Source organism: Pelodiscus sinensis, chromosome 7 (assembly GCF_049634645.1).
Source record: "Pelodiscus sinensis isolate JC-2024 chromosome 7, ASM4963464v1, whole genome shotgun sequence".
In the NCBI taxonomy this organism is placed as follows: domain Eukaryota; kingdom Metazoa; phylum Chordata; order Testudines; family Trionychidae; genus Pelodiscus; species Pelodiscus sinensis.
Genome location: NC_134717.1, coordinates 46839727 through 46856027, shown reverse-complemented (window position 1 = coordinate 46856027; position 16301 = coordinate 46839727). Strand labels below are relative to the sequence as shown.

Below are 16301 nucleotides of genomic sequence, written 5' to 3'. Positions count from 1 at the left end.
GGAGGAACTTGCCTTAGGTGGTTCCTGGCCAGCAGCCCAGTGGGACTCTTGAGCAGGCTCCTTTGCTGTCACACCCCCATACACCACTTAAAGCAGCCAGATGCTAGGACAGTGGGTGCATCTGTGCTAGGGCAGAGGGGAGGAAGGCAGCATGTCTCCACAGGCAAAGCCCAAACAACTCCCATTGGCTGATTTCTGGCCAATGGGAACTGTGAGGCCTGTGCTGGGGATAAAAGCAGTATGCGAACTCTCTTTCCCCTACCAAGGAGCATGACACACAGAGACATATACATTTCCTCCGGCTTTGAGTGGCTTGTGGTACCACAGCAGGCAGGGTTCTGAAATTGTACGGAGGGCTGGATAGGGAAGGCTATAGGGGCTGTGCCTCTCCAAGTAGCCAGGCATGACCCAGCCCCTGCCCCCCTTCCCTATCTGACCTCCTGCTCCTAACCAACCCTTCTTGCTCTCCACCCCCTGACCATCCCATTGGGACCCCTGTCCCCTGACTGCCCCCCAGAAATTCCGCCCCTCCCAACTCCCCTGCTCCCTACTCTGACCAACTCTCCAGGATCCCTCACTACCATCCAATCCCCTCATTCTTCCTGCCCCCTTACTGCGCAACCCAGAGCACTAGGGCTGGCGATGCTACAGCTGTGCATCTGAGCCAGAGCTTACAACTGTGCCAAAGTGAGGCTGTGGGGGAGGGGTGACAGATATGGAGGGGGTAAGGGCTAGCCTCTCTGGGCAAGAGCTCAGGGGCCAGACAATAGGGTCCCATGGGCCATAGTTTGCCCCCCTCTGGTCTAGCTCCTAAACCCCACAAACCATAGCCAGACACCTTCTTCCCAACAGAATAAAAGGCCCCAGTAATTTGACTATAATAAAGGACTAGTATAGTCAAACTCATGCAGGAAATATATACTATACCATGTTACTATGGTGACCATTTGCAAAGCAGTAACAGATTAGTAAATACCTATGTAAACACAGAGCATAGGGAATCTACTGGCTGACACCTGTTGATACAAAGTATGTGCATTGATATTAGGTGCTATATCAATAAAATATAAAGGGTTCAGATTGTATTACTTTTTAGACTGTACACAAGCTGTTTGGACCACCTGTTATCTCACTGAATATTTTTTGCTAGTGATTCTCTGCCACACACATTTTTTCCTACTTTCCAAAGTGGACGGAATTTAATTAGTAATATTCCAAATATTATTGCTACCTTGTGCATGAAATGTGGATATGTGCTACAGTAACTTGTGCTCTTTTTGTTCTATTTTAAGGAAGAGACGAGACTCGCTGATATTTCAGTTGTCTGCCCAGCTGGGGAGGATTTTGTTTCACAGAATACGGCACTGTCTCTTTCTGCCAAAGAGAATAGTTTACAGACTGAGCTCCTGGCAGAAGAAACAGCCTCGAGAGAGGAACATAAATGTATATCACCTGATGACATTTCTTTGCCACTGCTTTCCGAGATGCCTGAATCTGACCTCTTGCAGTCTGAAGCTGAGCTGGAAGAGCAGCCTTGCTGTAGTTCTCATAGTCTGCATGTTAGCTCCTGTAGCTTGCAAATGCAGATAAACACTGGCAGCAAAAGAATGATTGATGAGTTTGATCTCTTAACACCTGTTGCTTATGCTGACACTTCATATCATAGAAAAGAAACCACATCAGATGAATCAGAGAGGTTTTTACCTTCTACATTAGAGCACTATCCAAAATTTGGAGTAGAATCTCCTTTGACTTGTAGTTCACCAGAAGTACCTGAAATAATCACTGTTTCCAGCACAATACATGCAAACCCTGTGTATAGCATGATGAGTGAAATGTGTGAGACACATTTACAACACAGTGAAGCTTACCAAAGCATGACAGAAACACAAGAACAATTGCATGACATTAATAACGTTACTAAAACTCAGGATTGGCCGCATGCTTTGCCTGATGCATTCTCAGATCTCGTGTTTCAATCAGACACCACCAGAAGCTGTCAGAGGCAGATGGTCACTCAAGAAGAGATTAAAAATGTATCAGAAAAGAACAGCATGGTCAGCCTATCTGGACAGGCGCCTAACTTCTCCAAACTGCTGTCCAATGTAACCGTGATGGAAGGTTCTCCAGTGACTTTGGAAGTAGAAGTAACAGGATTTCCAGAGCCTTCACTGACATGGTGGGTAGCTTATAATGAGAAAAACTAAATATACCTATAGGAATACACATTGAACTGCTTACAACTGTGTGCACTAATCTTAAAATTAGTGAGAATTGCTTGTTATCCATATCATACTACACTGCTGCATGGTTCCATTTACAAAGAAAACTTATTTTCAATTAACCCACTTGAAATAATTTCACTGCTTTCAATCTTTATGAATTATCAGAGTAGCAAACATTTATTTTCAAATGAAATTACATCAAACACATTTTTCTTTTATATTTCTTTTTAGCATAACATTCCACTTTTTAAAATGATTGTGAAAGGAATTTCCCCTTTTACAGCCAACATAGGATCATAGAACACTAGAACTGGACGGTACCTTGAGAGGTCATCGAGTCCAGCCCCCTGATCGCGCAGCAGGACCAAGCACCATCTGGATCATACCTGATCTTAAATATCTCCAGTGGTGGAGATTCCACAGCTGTCCTAAGCAATTTATTCCAATGCTTAAATTCCATATAATGTGCCTTCTACTTGCAAGCATCCCTTCTTCCCACAAATGGGAAAGACTGAAAGCAAAGAAAATAAGCCTATAAACTAGGAACTCCAGTTTTTAACTGAATATTTACTCTCTCCTATCCACTTTTCTCATGAACTGTTTTTAATAATCAGAAGTAGGAACTTTTATTAGTGAGAAATATAAGTATCTCTTAAGGGTAAAAATATTTTGATAAATCCATTAATAAAGATTTTTAGAGACTGATGGAAGGTCCCAAAGATTTCACAATAATGTAATATTTATTAATTTATGTGCTGCACTAGTTTATTTTAATAAATTCAACTGCAATTTCCCAGAGCCATATTACCCACTTTTCTTCCTAATTCCCATATAGAATCTCTGTTTTAATTTGCTAGAACTATAATGGAAAGCATAGACTGATAGAGAAACATCTTGCGCAGGAACGGCCTGAGGCTGGCTGCGGCAGCTGGCGCCCCAGGCGGAAGGCACGATTGGCGCCCCCGCCTGCACAGCCGTCAATGGCCATGACGTAATCATCGGGCGCCCAGGCGCCCTGTGACGTCGGCATCGGGTGCCCGGGGCCAGCGGCGCCCTAGGTGACTGTCTAGGCTCACAGGCCACCCCTGATCTTTCCAACTGTAGAGAGAGTTTACCACCTACCATAAACTAACACACACTGAGTACAATTTATTTTTGCTGATCTTTTAATAATGTGAATTTCCCCCCGAAGAATTCCAAAAACATAAGAAATATTGAAATATGCAGTATATTCTGCCAATATCAGTAATATAGTCATCACTTTTTAATTCTTCTACACTTTGAGAAGGTATTGCTGGTGAATTAAGTCACTTCAATTCAGTTTTAAAGCACTATTAACACTGATTCAGCACAAAAGAATAAATTGCTGGGATTTTTATTTATTTTTCAAAATAAATTTTAAGGTGAACCATTTTTCAATCCACAATTTTATGAAAATTGTGAAAGTGGATTTTTTTACAATAAACATTTAGTTCAGAATCATTTTATCCAATATTGATTGCATAGATGTATATATTTTAACAGACATAGGCATGGAGGTTTTACATGTAGGCAATGTTAAATATAGTAATAGTAGAAACTACAGAATCAGACAACTAGGGCCTACCTTAAGAGGGTAAATCAGCCATTTCACTATTGAAATGGGCCAGATCTTCTGATGGTGTAAATTGGCATATGTCCCCTGAAATCAGTGAAGCTACATTCATTTTCAATAACTGAGAACTTGGCCCAAATGAATTACACCAGCTTTACACTGGCAAAAGTGAGAGGAACACCAGGTTCATCTACTCTCTTTCTGTTTTCTCTGACTGAAATTAATATGTATGTGTATCTGTCTAATCTGTCTAAGGTACTTGCATGGCCACATCATCACTAGAATATCTGGATGCCTCATAGTCTTAATGTTCTTATCCCCTGGTTGGAAACTGAGACACACAGAGACTAAAGCCCAGATACTCAAAGGTCCCTAACTTCCATTGATTTCTTTGGACCAGGTACTTTAAGCCCACTTCCTCATAAGTATTTAAGTGACTTCCCCAAGTTCACTCAGGAATCCAAGCATGGAATTGAATCTAGGTCCCCAAAGTTGGTGACTTGTGCCTTAGCCACCAAACCATCTTTCTTTAGAGGGCCTGCATGATGCTCTGTGCACCACTTAAGACCCTTTTAAGCCTCCAGTACAGAGCTCATGTGATGCATAGGTGAATTTAATCATTTGTTAGCAAGATTTTATTGATCAGGACTCTCTTTTTTGTATCTTTTCTAACCTTATACATATTTGAACATGGTAGCTATTTTGTATCTCTGTTTAAATATAACTCTTCTAAATGGAGGTAATTGGGGAGCGGCAGCTCGCAATGACTGCTACGGCTATCATTATTGTAGAGATTGTCTGAAATCAGCAATTTCTGCTTCTGCAAATATTGATGTAAACCTCACTTGAAAACTGACTCTCTGCTTCAGGTACAAGAAGGGCCAGAAATTGACTGATGATGAGCACTTAAAACTTTTACAAAAGGAGACAAAGCATGTTTTGTTCATTCAGAAGGTGTGTGATGGAGATGCTGGCCTCTATGTTGTTCGGGCTAAAAATTCTAGTGGCACTATCTCATCAAGTGCCATCCTCCATGTGAAAGGTAACAGGCCACCTATCACAAGAATAAACTGGATAATGTTGTGTCTCATCTATATTAGCGTATCACTAATGTACTGGCTATTCACATAGTAAGTGTACTACTGACAACACTGGGACTTGATTCTCACAGACTGAAGCAACAATAAATCAGTTATCTTCCACTGCACCTTTCACAAACGGTACCAATCTGCTTTTTTGTCACGCTGGATATTTTGTTAATGCCACTACTACATCAGATGTTCATCTTCTTTCATCATGTTAATTTTTAGTTTAAAATGTAGTTGGGATGATGGACAGAGCTTTGCACTCTATAACAAAGACGTCTTAGACTTAATAAAAAAAATGTTACAAAAGGTGTTGTTTGTAGACATCATAATGTGTCACAGTGCATCCAGGAACATGATGCTCAAATCAATGTATGTAGCATGATGCTTTTTACATCAAATGTGTTTTCTGATTATACTTTTCTCACATACACTTTAAATGTTTCTTGGCATGGCATAGCTACTTGAATCTGCACAGTACAGAAGTGTAATCATAGTTTAATTGGCATACATCAGATCATTATATTCTATTTTAAGTACTACAGCTCTTCTTAATAAAATTTATCTTTTTTGAGTGACTTTAAAGCAAGGGGACAGAGCCTCAGCTGCTGTGCATTCCCATAGCTTCACTGAAGTCAGTGAAGCTTTTCTAACTTTCCCCAGCTCAGGCTCTGCCCCCTTGTAAGTGATAGTTAAGAGAAGTAGCTCCTGCTTTATAATATTCCCATGACAACCAACCAAATCTTTTAAAAGTAAGACTTTTTCCAATATATTTAGCTGTTCTGTATATGCATTTATATGTGCCATAACTCCTACGAACCTTTTTACTCCTCTTAAAAAATGTTAAATGGAAGATACAGATGTTTTATACTCCCATCTATAAACATGAACAGGGATAAATAATCTTCTGTGCATTGGACCTTGAGCCCATTTTTAATTCCTTTTTAATAAATTGTTTTCAAAGAGATCAAAGAATATACTAAAAGATAGTATAAATGATAAAATGAAAAGGAAGGATTTTTCTGTGTGGTTCCATTTAAATTGCTGCAGTCAGAAATGAGCCGTAATTTTAAAACTGTAACATTAAAAAGAGGAATTTGCTTGCATGTGTTACATTTCAAGGACAAGTAAAATATTGTTATATTATAAACACAGTGAATAATTTACTTAAGGTTTTTGACAAAGGTAAGAAAATAATCATGCCACTGGAAGATTTTGCCTATAAATTATCAATCTATTTAAAGAGTGAGATATACAACTTATTAATTTCTACTATTTCTTATGAAAGTTGGGCACATGTATCCATACACTAAAAACAGTTGGTGAACATTGGTATAATCTTTTTCTTTTATCCTTTGCTGCTTTCACAAAATGAATCTGCTTTTGTGGGAAATTTATAAGGCCTGGCAGGTGGGGGTGGAACATACAGTTTCTTGCAAAATTTACAATAAGAAAATAAATGATTGACTGCACAACAGGATCTGAACAGAATCTAGATTTCAAATAGCACAGAGCCAGTGAGGCTAGAGACAAACATTTGAATTTTTGGCACAGAGGCTGTGTCTCTATTTAAATCTTGTAACTTCAAAACAGAAGTCCTCAAGGCAAAATATCTTTAGCAACAGGAAAAGGGGAGCTGACCTGATGGGGGAAGACAACATATTATAAACAGAATTTATATTAAGTCTAGCCATCACATGTAAATGTTGTCTCATAAGAATTTTTCCAAGTAAATAAGCTATATAGATTAGTACTTTTCAGGAAACATGGTTTTCATTTTACAATTAATAATAACTAGCATCTTGAATGTTTGAAATTTCTCCAAAGAACAGTTTAAATTCATTGCCTTGTAATTATATCCATATTCATTGCTACAAAACAACCAACAAAGCAACTATGTTGAGACTCCTACTTGCATATACAGTATAATAAACATTGAGATTAAACAAAAGTATCCTTCCAATGTGTTTCAGGTATTACCTGTTACTAAAGTGTCGGTGCCTGACTGCCTGATCTTCATTTAAAATCAACAGAATGCTGGAAGGCTGTAGCCAGCCAGTAGATTTGTAGTCACTGCATGAAAGGTGGTGGGTCTAATTTAGTGTCAAGGCTTTGCAGTTTTCATCATACTGGACTAGATTAGAACACACTCAGCAGTGTGAGAATTCAAAGTCAACCCTCTCTCCCCCTCCACCAAGGGGATATTTTGATCTTCTCCAGGATGTTTCTCCAGAGGCTGAAACCCATGGGTTTATTTTTATACCACCAATGTTCTGTGCAGATAGGGAAGGAATGTGAAGTCTTCTAAAGAAGTGGTTTTCAACCAAGAATACATATACTCCTGGAAGTATGCAGAGGCATTCCAGGTGGTACATCAATGCCTCTGGATACTTGTGTAATTTTATAACAGGCTACATAAAAAGCAGTAGCAAAGCTATTACAAACTCAATTTTCAGACAATAACTTGTTTATACAGTTCTATATTTAGACACTGAAATGTAAGTACAAGATTTATATTCCAATTGATTTATTTTATATTATATTTGCAGAAAGTAATCAATTTTTCAGTAATAGCACGCTATGGCATTTTTAAATTTTTGTCTGATTTTGTAAACAAGTCATTTTTAAGGTGAAACTTGGGATGACACAAGACAAATCAGACTCCTGAAAAGATTACAGTAATCTGGAAAGGCTGAGAAACAGTGTCGTGGAGCATGTCTACCCTGCAGCTGGAGTTGTAATTTCCAGCATGGTGGACATGCACACGCTAGTTTTGTTTTAGCCAGCATGCTGAAAATAGCAGCATAACTGCAGTGGGGCTAGGAGGGCAGGCTAGCTGCCCAAGTATGTACCCAGGGGGTTGGATAGGACTGCACCCAGTCTAAGCTAGAGAGTGTACAGCTACCCAAACTGAATATTACCTTGCAGCTGCTATGGAGATGTACCTCTGGATGATCTGGGAGATCCCTGATTTCTGGAGCTCAGGGTGCCACTTAAATTTTTTGCTTTTGATGGGACAGCTAGAAGTGTTGTCATGAAATATCATGAGTCAAGGCACTCCAATCTCAGGTTTCTGTTTTGAATAATATATTTTGGGGACTTTCTTCTGTTTTCTGAGTTTGCAGTACACTCAGATCATATTTTCAGTCTTGTCACTGCAATTATGCAGGTTGAAGCCTTACTTCCTTTAAAGTGAAAGCTGAGATTCTTGCTTGAGCTCTTGCCCCAAGAAGCTAAGGTTTTAAATTTAAATATAAAATATCCTCAGGCTTCTCATAAAATAGCAAGAATGGCAACACTGGAAGGGCTGTCGGATGTGTGTGTTCAAAGCTGCATCTCATCTCCAATTGTAGACACCCCATCTAGGCAATATCTACACTAGACACTATTGCAGGCACAGAGTCTTCTAGAATGGGTGTAAATGGCAATATAGCCAGTGAGGCAGTATACCTTTGAGGCATGGCATATGTGATGCCTGAAGGGTGGGGGAAGATATGCAAGTATATATCCTACCAGCTTGCTACTTGTTCAAGCCGTGTCTCTCCATCTAGACTGCTATTTTTAACTCTATAGTTTTCAACTGCAGGAGCCTTTCCTTGCCACAAGAAAAGACTCCTTCAGAGAAGGAAGGCTCTGGCAGGGCTGCGTGCAGGCAGTAAGGAAAAGGATTGGGCAAATCTCCTGAGCCAGGATCTTTCCTCACCGCATGGAAAGGCTCTGGCAACAGAAAGAAAGCTGAAGCTTTCCCCCTAGTCTTCCTGTGCCACTAGAGTCTTTCACTGACACCTATAGCTACACACTGTAATATAGATGCACCTGGCAGTTCACTATGGTATGTAGCTATGTGTACTTTACATCCCACCAAAAGTTGTATGTACTGTAGATTTAGCCGTAGAGTGCAACTTTCAAAGATATGGAAAATGTAAAGCATAGCATAGGTGTATGGGTTATACTTGTACAGAAGAAGCTGCTTTCCATTGCTTAATGCCCCATTCATTAACCAGGCTGAATGGTAACCTGAGTAGTTTCCCCTTCATAAATGCTGTGTTCTACCTGATAAAGCAGCTCATGTCTTACAACAACTCCTTACTGGAGAAGGCTTGAGAGGTGATCAACTCCTGTGCCAAAGCAAAAGGAATAGTGAGCACACTGAGGAAGTAAAATTCACCCCAGTATGTTTTGAACTAGGTAAACGTAAGGGCTACATCTAGACTGGCATGATTTTCTGGAAATGCTTTTAACGGAAGAGTTTTCCGTTAAAAGCATTTTTGGAACAGAGCGTCTAGATTGGCACTGACGCTTTTCCACAAAAGCACTTTTTGCGGAAAAGCGTCCGTGCCAATCTAGACGCGCTTTTCCACAAAAAAGCCCCGATCACCATTTTCGCGATCGGGGCTTTTTTGCTGAAAACAAAGCTGAGCTGTCTACACTGGCCCTTTTGCGCAAAAGGACTTTTGCCCGAACGGGAGTAGCATAGTATTTCCGCAAAAAGCACTGATTTCTTACAGTAGGAAGTCAGTGCTTTTGCGGAAATTCAAGCAGCCAGCGTAGACAGCAGGCAAGTTTTTCCGGAAAAGCGGCTGATTTTCTGGAAAAACTGGCCAGTCTAGACACAGGTTTAAATGGAGGTAAAGTGACCCATGAGGACACTTTGCACTAAGGTAAACTGCAGAGAACCGCACTCTATTCCAATTAAAGTCAGAAGGAGTCTTGACATTGGCTTTAAAAGTGGCAAGATTGGGCCCTGGATGTTTGCTTTCCTTTTCAAAAGATCTGCTTTATTTATATATAAAATGGCCAGAGAGATACAACATCACACTCTGGGTGACCTTGAACATCTGCCTGCTGGAAACTTGGACTGGGTATCGGGATGGATGGATCACTCTGTAATTACCATGTTCAATTCATTCCCTTTAAAGCATCTGACAAGTGCCACTATTGGAAGTCATAATATTGGGCTAAATGGACCACTGGTCTGATATTGGGATAAATGGCCCTTCTTATGTTTCTACCCCCAAAAATTAAAAATAATTCTAGATATGGAACTTAATCTTGCTTTCCTTATTTGTTGTGTCTCATGCAAAATTCACACTGCTTTCCATGAGATTTTTGCCTGAATGAATAATTCAAAATTTGGCCCAGAAAAGAAAAAGAGAAAATAAGCCAGCTTTCCTAACTGAAATGCATTATTATTTTTAGGACTACTCAGTAGGTGGGCAGGGGATATGGTATTTACAGTACTACTGCATAAGGAGTGGATGAAAGTGCAAAATAGATTAAGAAAAATTCTGTAAATACTTTTAGCAAACATGAGTGTAAGGGCTTCAGATTGTCTAGTCCCTTTTGTAGATGTTAGTAAATCAAATGCAATACTAGTATCTTTAAGTAGTTATCTCAGAGTGTTGCTAGGTTAGTATGCACTTGCTTTTCACTTGCCTTAAACAGAAATAGTATATTTAATCTAATATTTAAATCACTATTCATTTTACAGATAAGGGTCTTTTAATCTCTGCCTGATACTCTGGTTGCAGAGCTATTTTGCTTGGGGGAGGGAGGCACTAAAGGGCCTCTTCCAATTGTTAATACTGGGATTTATAAGCAAAGGTACAATAAATGCTGATTATTGCCAAATGCCCTGATGTAAAAAACTGCTTTATATTGTCACATTTTAAATGGCTCAAGGTGAGAGAGGGTTTTCTTTATTCTCTCTGGGAGAATAGTAGAGCTGTCACTCCTGGGGAAATATTTCCTGATATTCTGCCTGCCTTACTTTTTACTCTTTTTAACGTAGTACTTTTAGTTGGAGCTCCCCGATCACCCTAAATACTTCCACGGTCTTTTTCACATCTACACCCTTCAGATACTTACAGGTGAACAGACCCTGTGAAAATTCTTTGTACCCTGGGCCTAATGAGCTCTCAAAACTTCCTGCGTGCAACTGCACCTAGCGCCTGCTCGGGACCAGCAGCGTGAGGGCGCCCGGCGCGGGTTGCTTGTTAACTCTTCCAGCCGCCGAACAAGGGTTTGCGCTTTGTAACCATTCCCGTCCTAATTTTAAAGCCACCGTGTTGCCGTTAGCCCTTTCCGCAGAGAACTGGGCTTTGTGCCGGCTGCATGTTCTCCCGCCACCCCCAGCGCTCCCGGGACCACTGAGCTGGTTGGTATTGGCTCTGCCACGGGCTGTTTCCAACCTGACCTCCACTCGCTTGAGCCTAGACCCGCTCCCTGCCTGCCCCCTGAGCAAAGGAGCCTGCGTTTCAAAACCCGCCTGGCTTTGAGCCAGCCATGTTAAAGGCAGCGAAGCCCCGCTGCCGGGCTCGCGGTGTGGTTGGAACAGGCTGGGTGGCCGGTGCAGAAGATGGGAGGGAGGAAAGGGGTTCGTGTGTTTCTGTCTCCACAAGACGGTCTCCCAGCGGGACCAGGCGTCACTCAGTAATGGAGGAGCCAGCACAGGGGGCTCGGGGCTCTGGGGAGGGAGCAGAGCTAGAGACGGCTGCAGCAGGTGGTTTTCCTCTCAGCGCTGAAGCTGGGGAGGTCTGTCTCATCCCGCGCTTATCTGCGGGCTCTCTGCTTGTGAGCAGACTTGGGCTGCTGGCTGAAGAAAGCCAGGTTGTTTTTAAAGAGAAACGAGTTTGTCCCTTCAGGGGCCATTTAGCACTGAAAAATTACAGCATGTGGGGCTGTCCCTCCTCACCCTGAGTGCCAGAGCCCTGTCTGAGATGTCAGAGTGTTACAGAACAGGTGGCAATGAAAGCTGTAAAGTTCCTGCTATAAAGTTTCTATTACTGGCAGTGTTCTTTGTAAGCTGTGCACTTCTGCAGCCGCTTGGGAGAGATTCAAATGCCACCCAGCACAGCATCTGCAGCTTGGTTTTGTGTTTCTGTTAGTGGTGCACATTTGCACATACCTTGGTGCACATAACAAAACTTATTCTGCATAGGGATAAAAACTCAGTTCATGATGGAAAAGATTAGAGGCAACATTGGTTACTAGCCAAAGAGGTTTCATGAGTTGGACTCTTCCACCTCTCAGAGCCAGCAAGTGGGGGAAAGCAGGAGTGGTGCTGAGGGAAGCTGGTTCCCCCCCTCACTGCTGCACCAACTCCACAGTGTCACCTGCCTCCTCCCACCCTAGCACAATTGCCACTATCAGAGGCAGTGGAGGGAGGGGCAGGAGAGGCTGCCACAAAGCAGCCTCAGTCCACGGGCCCAAGCTCATCATGGAGAGAAGCTGCTCCAGGAGATGTGGAGTACCCGCTGTTCATGGGGAACTTGGACCCCCACCACACACAGGGGCTGCTGCCACTCTGCGCTGCTGCCTCTGAATCAAGCCTGATACGGAGTCAGCAGCGCAAGGTGGCAGGGGGCGAGCCGGGAGTTCACTGACTGCTGGTCCCCCCCTGAGGACTATCAAACAGTAGTTTCATGCAGTTACACAACTATTCAATTATCCAATATTTAACATCCCAAGTTAGGGTTACTGAGGAAACTTCTTGTTTCTTAGCTAGGAGTTGGAACTGTGAGTCATAGGTCTAAAATATTAAGTCCCAGGTGGAAAAGGGTAGAGGTGGACAAAAGGGAATGTGAAATGCAATTTCATATGGCTTTTCAACACAGATCTGTGTGATAGGGAAAGCCACCCACCTGATGAGCCTTGTGATGAATCCTGTCTGTTGCGTCTCTATCTAAACATTCTAAAACTTGTTGCTTTCCCCTCCCCTCCGCATCCCACCACATTAGAGTTGCGGGTTATTTGGGTATTTTTAAACAACCTGTTGCAGACATACTTTGTTTCTCCAAATGAGAAATCCCTTTCAAGTCCAATAATTACATTAATCTGAGGTGATAGCTGGACAAAAGACAATCTTAAACCTAGGACTGATTTCAGGTCCACTATCCTCAGGCCCTTTAGAGACAGAGATATGTTTTACTATTGGGCTATGTCTAGACTGGCATGATTTTCTGGAAATGCTTTTAACGGAAGAGTTTTCCGTTAAAAGCATTTTCGGAACAGAGCATCTAGATTGGCACGGACGCTTTTCCACAAAAGCACTTTTTGCAGAAAAGCGTCTGTGGCTAATCGAGACGCGCTTTTCCGCAAAAAAGCCCCGATCGACATTTTCACGATTGGGGCTTTTTTGTAGAACACAAATCTCAGCTGTCTACAAAAGTTTTGCGCAAAAGGGACTTTTGCCTGAACGGGAGCAGCATAGTATTTCCGCAAAAAGCACTGATTTCTTACAGTAGGAAGTCAGTGCTTTTGCGGAAATTCAAGCGGCCAGTGTAGACAGCTGGCAAGTTTTTCCGGAAAAGCGGCTGATTTTCCGGAAAAACTGGCCAGTCTAGACACAGCCCTGGAGACCAGGGGACGAAGGGGAAGCTTTTTTCAAAGCAGATCTAAACTTGCTTCTAGATTTAGTGGCTCATGGAATGGCAACCCATGAAATACTAATATAAATTAGAAAACTACCTTGGATTCATTTGCAATTTTAATATGAAGTAATGTGGGGAGGGAAGGGGACCTAGATTGCCTGTAGCCGTCTGTTTATGTCCATTAACACTATTGTTGTCAGAATATTAACTCCCTTTTCACTACCAATTTTGTAGTATATTCAGCAGGAAACCAGATCGAAGCTGTAATTCTTGCCACGTTATGGCTATATTTGAACAGAGATTTGAACCTTTTCTGTGCAAAATAAGTAGCATTTAGTTCTACACTCTCCTGATGTACTGAACAGAAATCGCTCTATCATGGCAAAAGATTGATTCTGCATCACAATATACCATTGAGACAAAAAGATGTAGGACATTTCATGTGATACACTCTTCCTTTGTCCAACTTTCTGTCTAATTCCACAGGACTACACAAACACTTCTACTACAGCTGGGAAAGGGACTTGGTTATGTTTTAAATGGTGAAGATGAATCTTTTTAGCCATAGTAACAGAAGCCAGGTCATACACCCATTTTAATATTCTCAGCTGGGATGCAAGCCTTTGACTCAGACACTTGAATCATGTAAGGTATATGACCTCTTGTCTGCTTTATAGTTATGTCAATCTGTAGGATGGCACAATGTCTGCTCACAGCACACTGATTGGAAACTTGCTTTAAACCACATTCTTAATTTTATTTTTAAAAAACTAAAAAGGTACCCATTTACAAGGTGTAGGCCCTTCCTACTATTTAGATACAGAACGATGGCAAAGATGAACAACTTCTTAAAGTGCTAGGTTTTTAATCAGAAAACTTTTTTTTGCCAACACCAATACCACATAAATTATTCTATTTCAACACAGCCATTAGCTCTACCTTATTGGAAAAAAATAGCACTGAAGCAATGGCAAAAATTAACCACTCTTTAGGAGTTCCCAGGCATTTGCAGTGGTCCATGAAACTGTATTGTGCATCAGAAATTCACTGTGATGCTTTGGTATATCAGCTTATTTGCAACAGGGGGAGGTTTCCCAGCATATTAGTATCAGAAAGGAACATAGCTTCAGAGACTAATAGTCCAGTATGAACACCCTTTAATTTTTTTCTCTGTAGGTCTTGGTACCAGGCAGAATCCCCTGCTGGTCACAAAAAAGTCAATATGGATTCTCCAAGAAGGGAGGGTATGAAGAACAAATAGATAAAGGCAAGAGGGAAACAAAAGGGGAAGGAACAGGAGATGGGATAGAATAGAGTGGAGTGACAATAGGGAAAAAAGAGAATGGTTAAAAAAAAAGAGGTGGAAAAGAGAAATTGTAGAGACACGAGAAAATGAAGGAGGGGGACTGGCTCATCTGCATTGCTAGATACCTTGTTTGTGCTTCATAGAGAGGAGCTGCTGCCACAAGATTGATTGCTGTGAAGCGGGGCATAAACTAAAAGACAAATGTGGAATAAATTAGCATAGATAAATTTACTTGTTATTGGAGCAGGTTGAATTTTTTCAGTCAAAGCATTCCTATAAAACTAAAGGTATTAATAAAAGGTGGGGGGGGGGGGGAGGGCTTGCCAACATGGAACACACTGAAACTTAAATGTCTTTTTTCTCTATTAAAATACAGTTTCCACCCTTAGGCTCCCTTCTCCTTAGCACTCCCACTGAAAATATTTTAGTAGGTGACTATAAAGAGCTTTTAATTCCAAAACTCTCTCTGCTTCCACCTATACAGCAACATTGAATAGGCTCCAACTTCATAGTCATTAATATAAGAGCACTGTTTGAGGATATTAACTTCCTTTTACCCGATTTGCTGCTTCCTCTATGTCAGCCACATTAGATACCTCTTATTTGTAGCTTTAAAATCACAACCATCAGTAAGGTGAGGTGGACTTGCTTCACTTCAATGGGAGTGCCTAAAGCAGGGGTGGGGAACATAAGCCTTGCCTGGATCTGGCCCCTGAGGCTTGGGGCTTCCATTCAGCATTGGGGAGCCCCCCTTCCCCCCCCCCCCCACTGTTTCCCCCATAGGGCTGAAGAACACAAAATCTACTAGGCTGGGCCCAACCAATTTTTCTGTGGGTCAGCAGCCCCAGACCCAAAAAAGTTTCCCCACCCCTGGCCTAAAGATATAACTATCAGGCCCACAGTTTTTGAGGGAGGCAGGGGTGGCCGGAATTAGAGAGTTTTGGCCTCTGGCACGAGTTAATTATAGACTTTGTGGTAGTGGTAATATAGCAGGGGCTCAGGACTGTCCCAGCCACACTTGCTCTCACTTCTTGTTGGCCCCTGACATGCCCCTATGCTAGAGACTTTTGTATGGGGGTGTATGTTACACACTCTTAAGGAATATCCTGATTTTGTTCTGACCCTGGTGTATTGGAGGAATGACTTGACTGAACAGTTAGCATGGTATAACTGAGAGTAGACTCAAGCCCTAGATTTTGATACATTTAATTAGCTGAAATATTTTGGTTAAGGTTTCTAAACACGAAATGTGAACAGTTCTGTTTATATGAGAGTCTTGTATATGCCTAAGGGAGTTACATTCACAATAAGGTAGATAGCATGCATACAGCTTGTATGGTTCTTTAGAAATATATGAGCTATGGTACACCATGAAAGAGAGAACTATTTTTCTGAAGTGGAGGGGAAGCAAGATATGAGTTAATTGTCTGGGCTGCTATAAAAATCCTAGAGTTCAGTGGTTCTCAAAGTGTGGTTGTGACTGTCATATAGGTGGGCCATGGACTCGGGGTTCAGCTTCCCACTGCAGCCACGTCCCCCTCCCCCATGAGGTTGGCGCACCAGCATCCCACTGCAGGGGAGACGGGGAGAGCCTTGTGGGCTAGATTTGGCTCACAGGAGGAGGAAGTGGCTCTGCATGCTGCTGCTCCCATTCCCACCAGCAGGGGGAACAGCAGTGCAGGCTTTCCCCAACTGCTCCCAATGGCCAGATTCACAGCC

General features: G+C 41.9%; 1 protein-coding gene across 6 annotated transcripts in view; it reads left to right on the top strand.

The window, feature by feature from the left end:
* The window catches only part of CCDC141 (coiled-coil domain containing 141), a 163361-nt gene that overhangs the window by 140008 nt on the left and 7052 nt on the right, over positions 1 to 16301 (top strand). For 3 of the 6 annotated variants that reach the window (XM_075933726.1, XM_075933727.1, XM_025182788.2), the window contains 2 exons: positions 1293 to 2179; positions 4689 to 6697. In XM_075933726.1, coding sequence (XP_075789841.1) covers positions 1293 to 2179; positions 4689 to 4950 — 1149 coding nt within the window. In that variant the 3' untranslated portion in view covers positions 4951 to 6697. Of the gene's footprint in view, positions 1 to 1292; positions 2180 to 2508; positions 6698 to 16301 lie in introns of those variants that run through there. The other 3 variants (XM_075933730.1, XM_075933729.1, XM_075933728.1) reach the window with 3 other exon arrangements.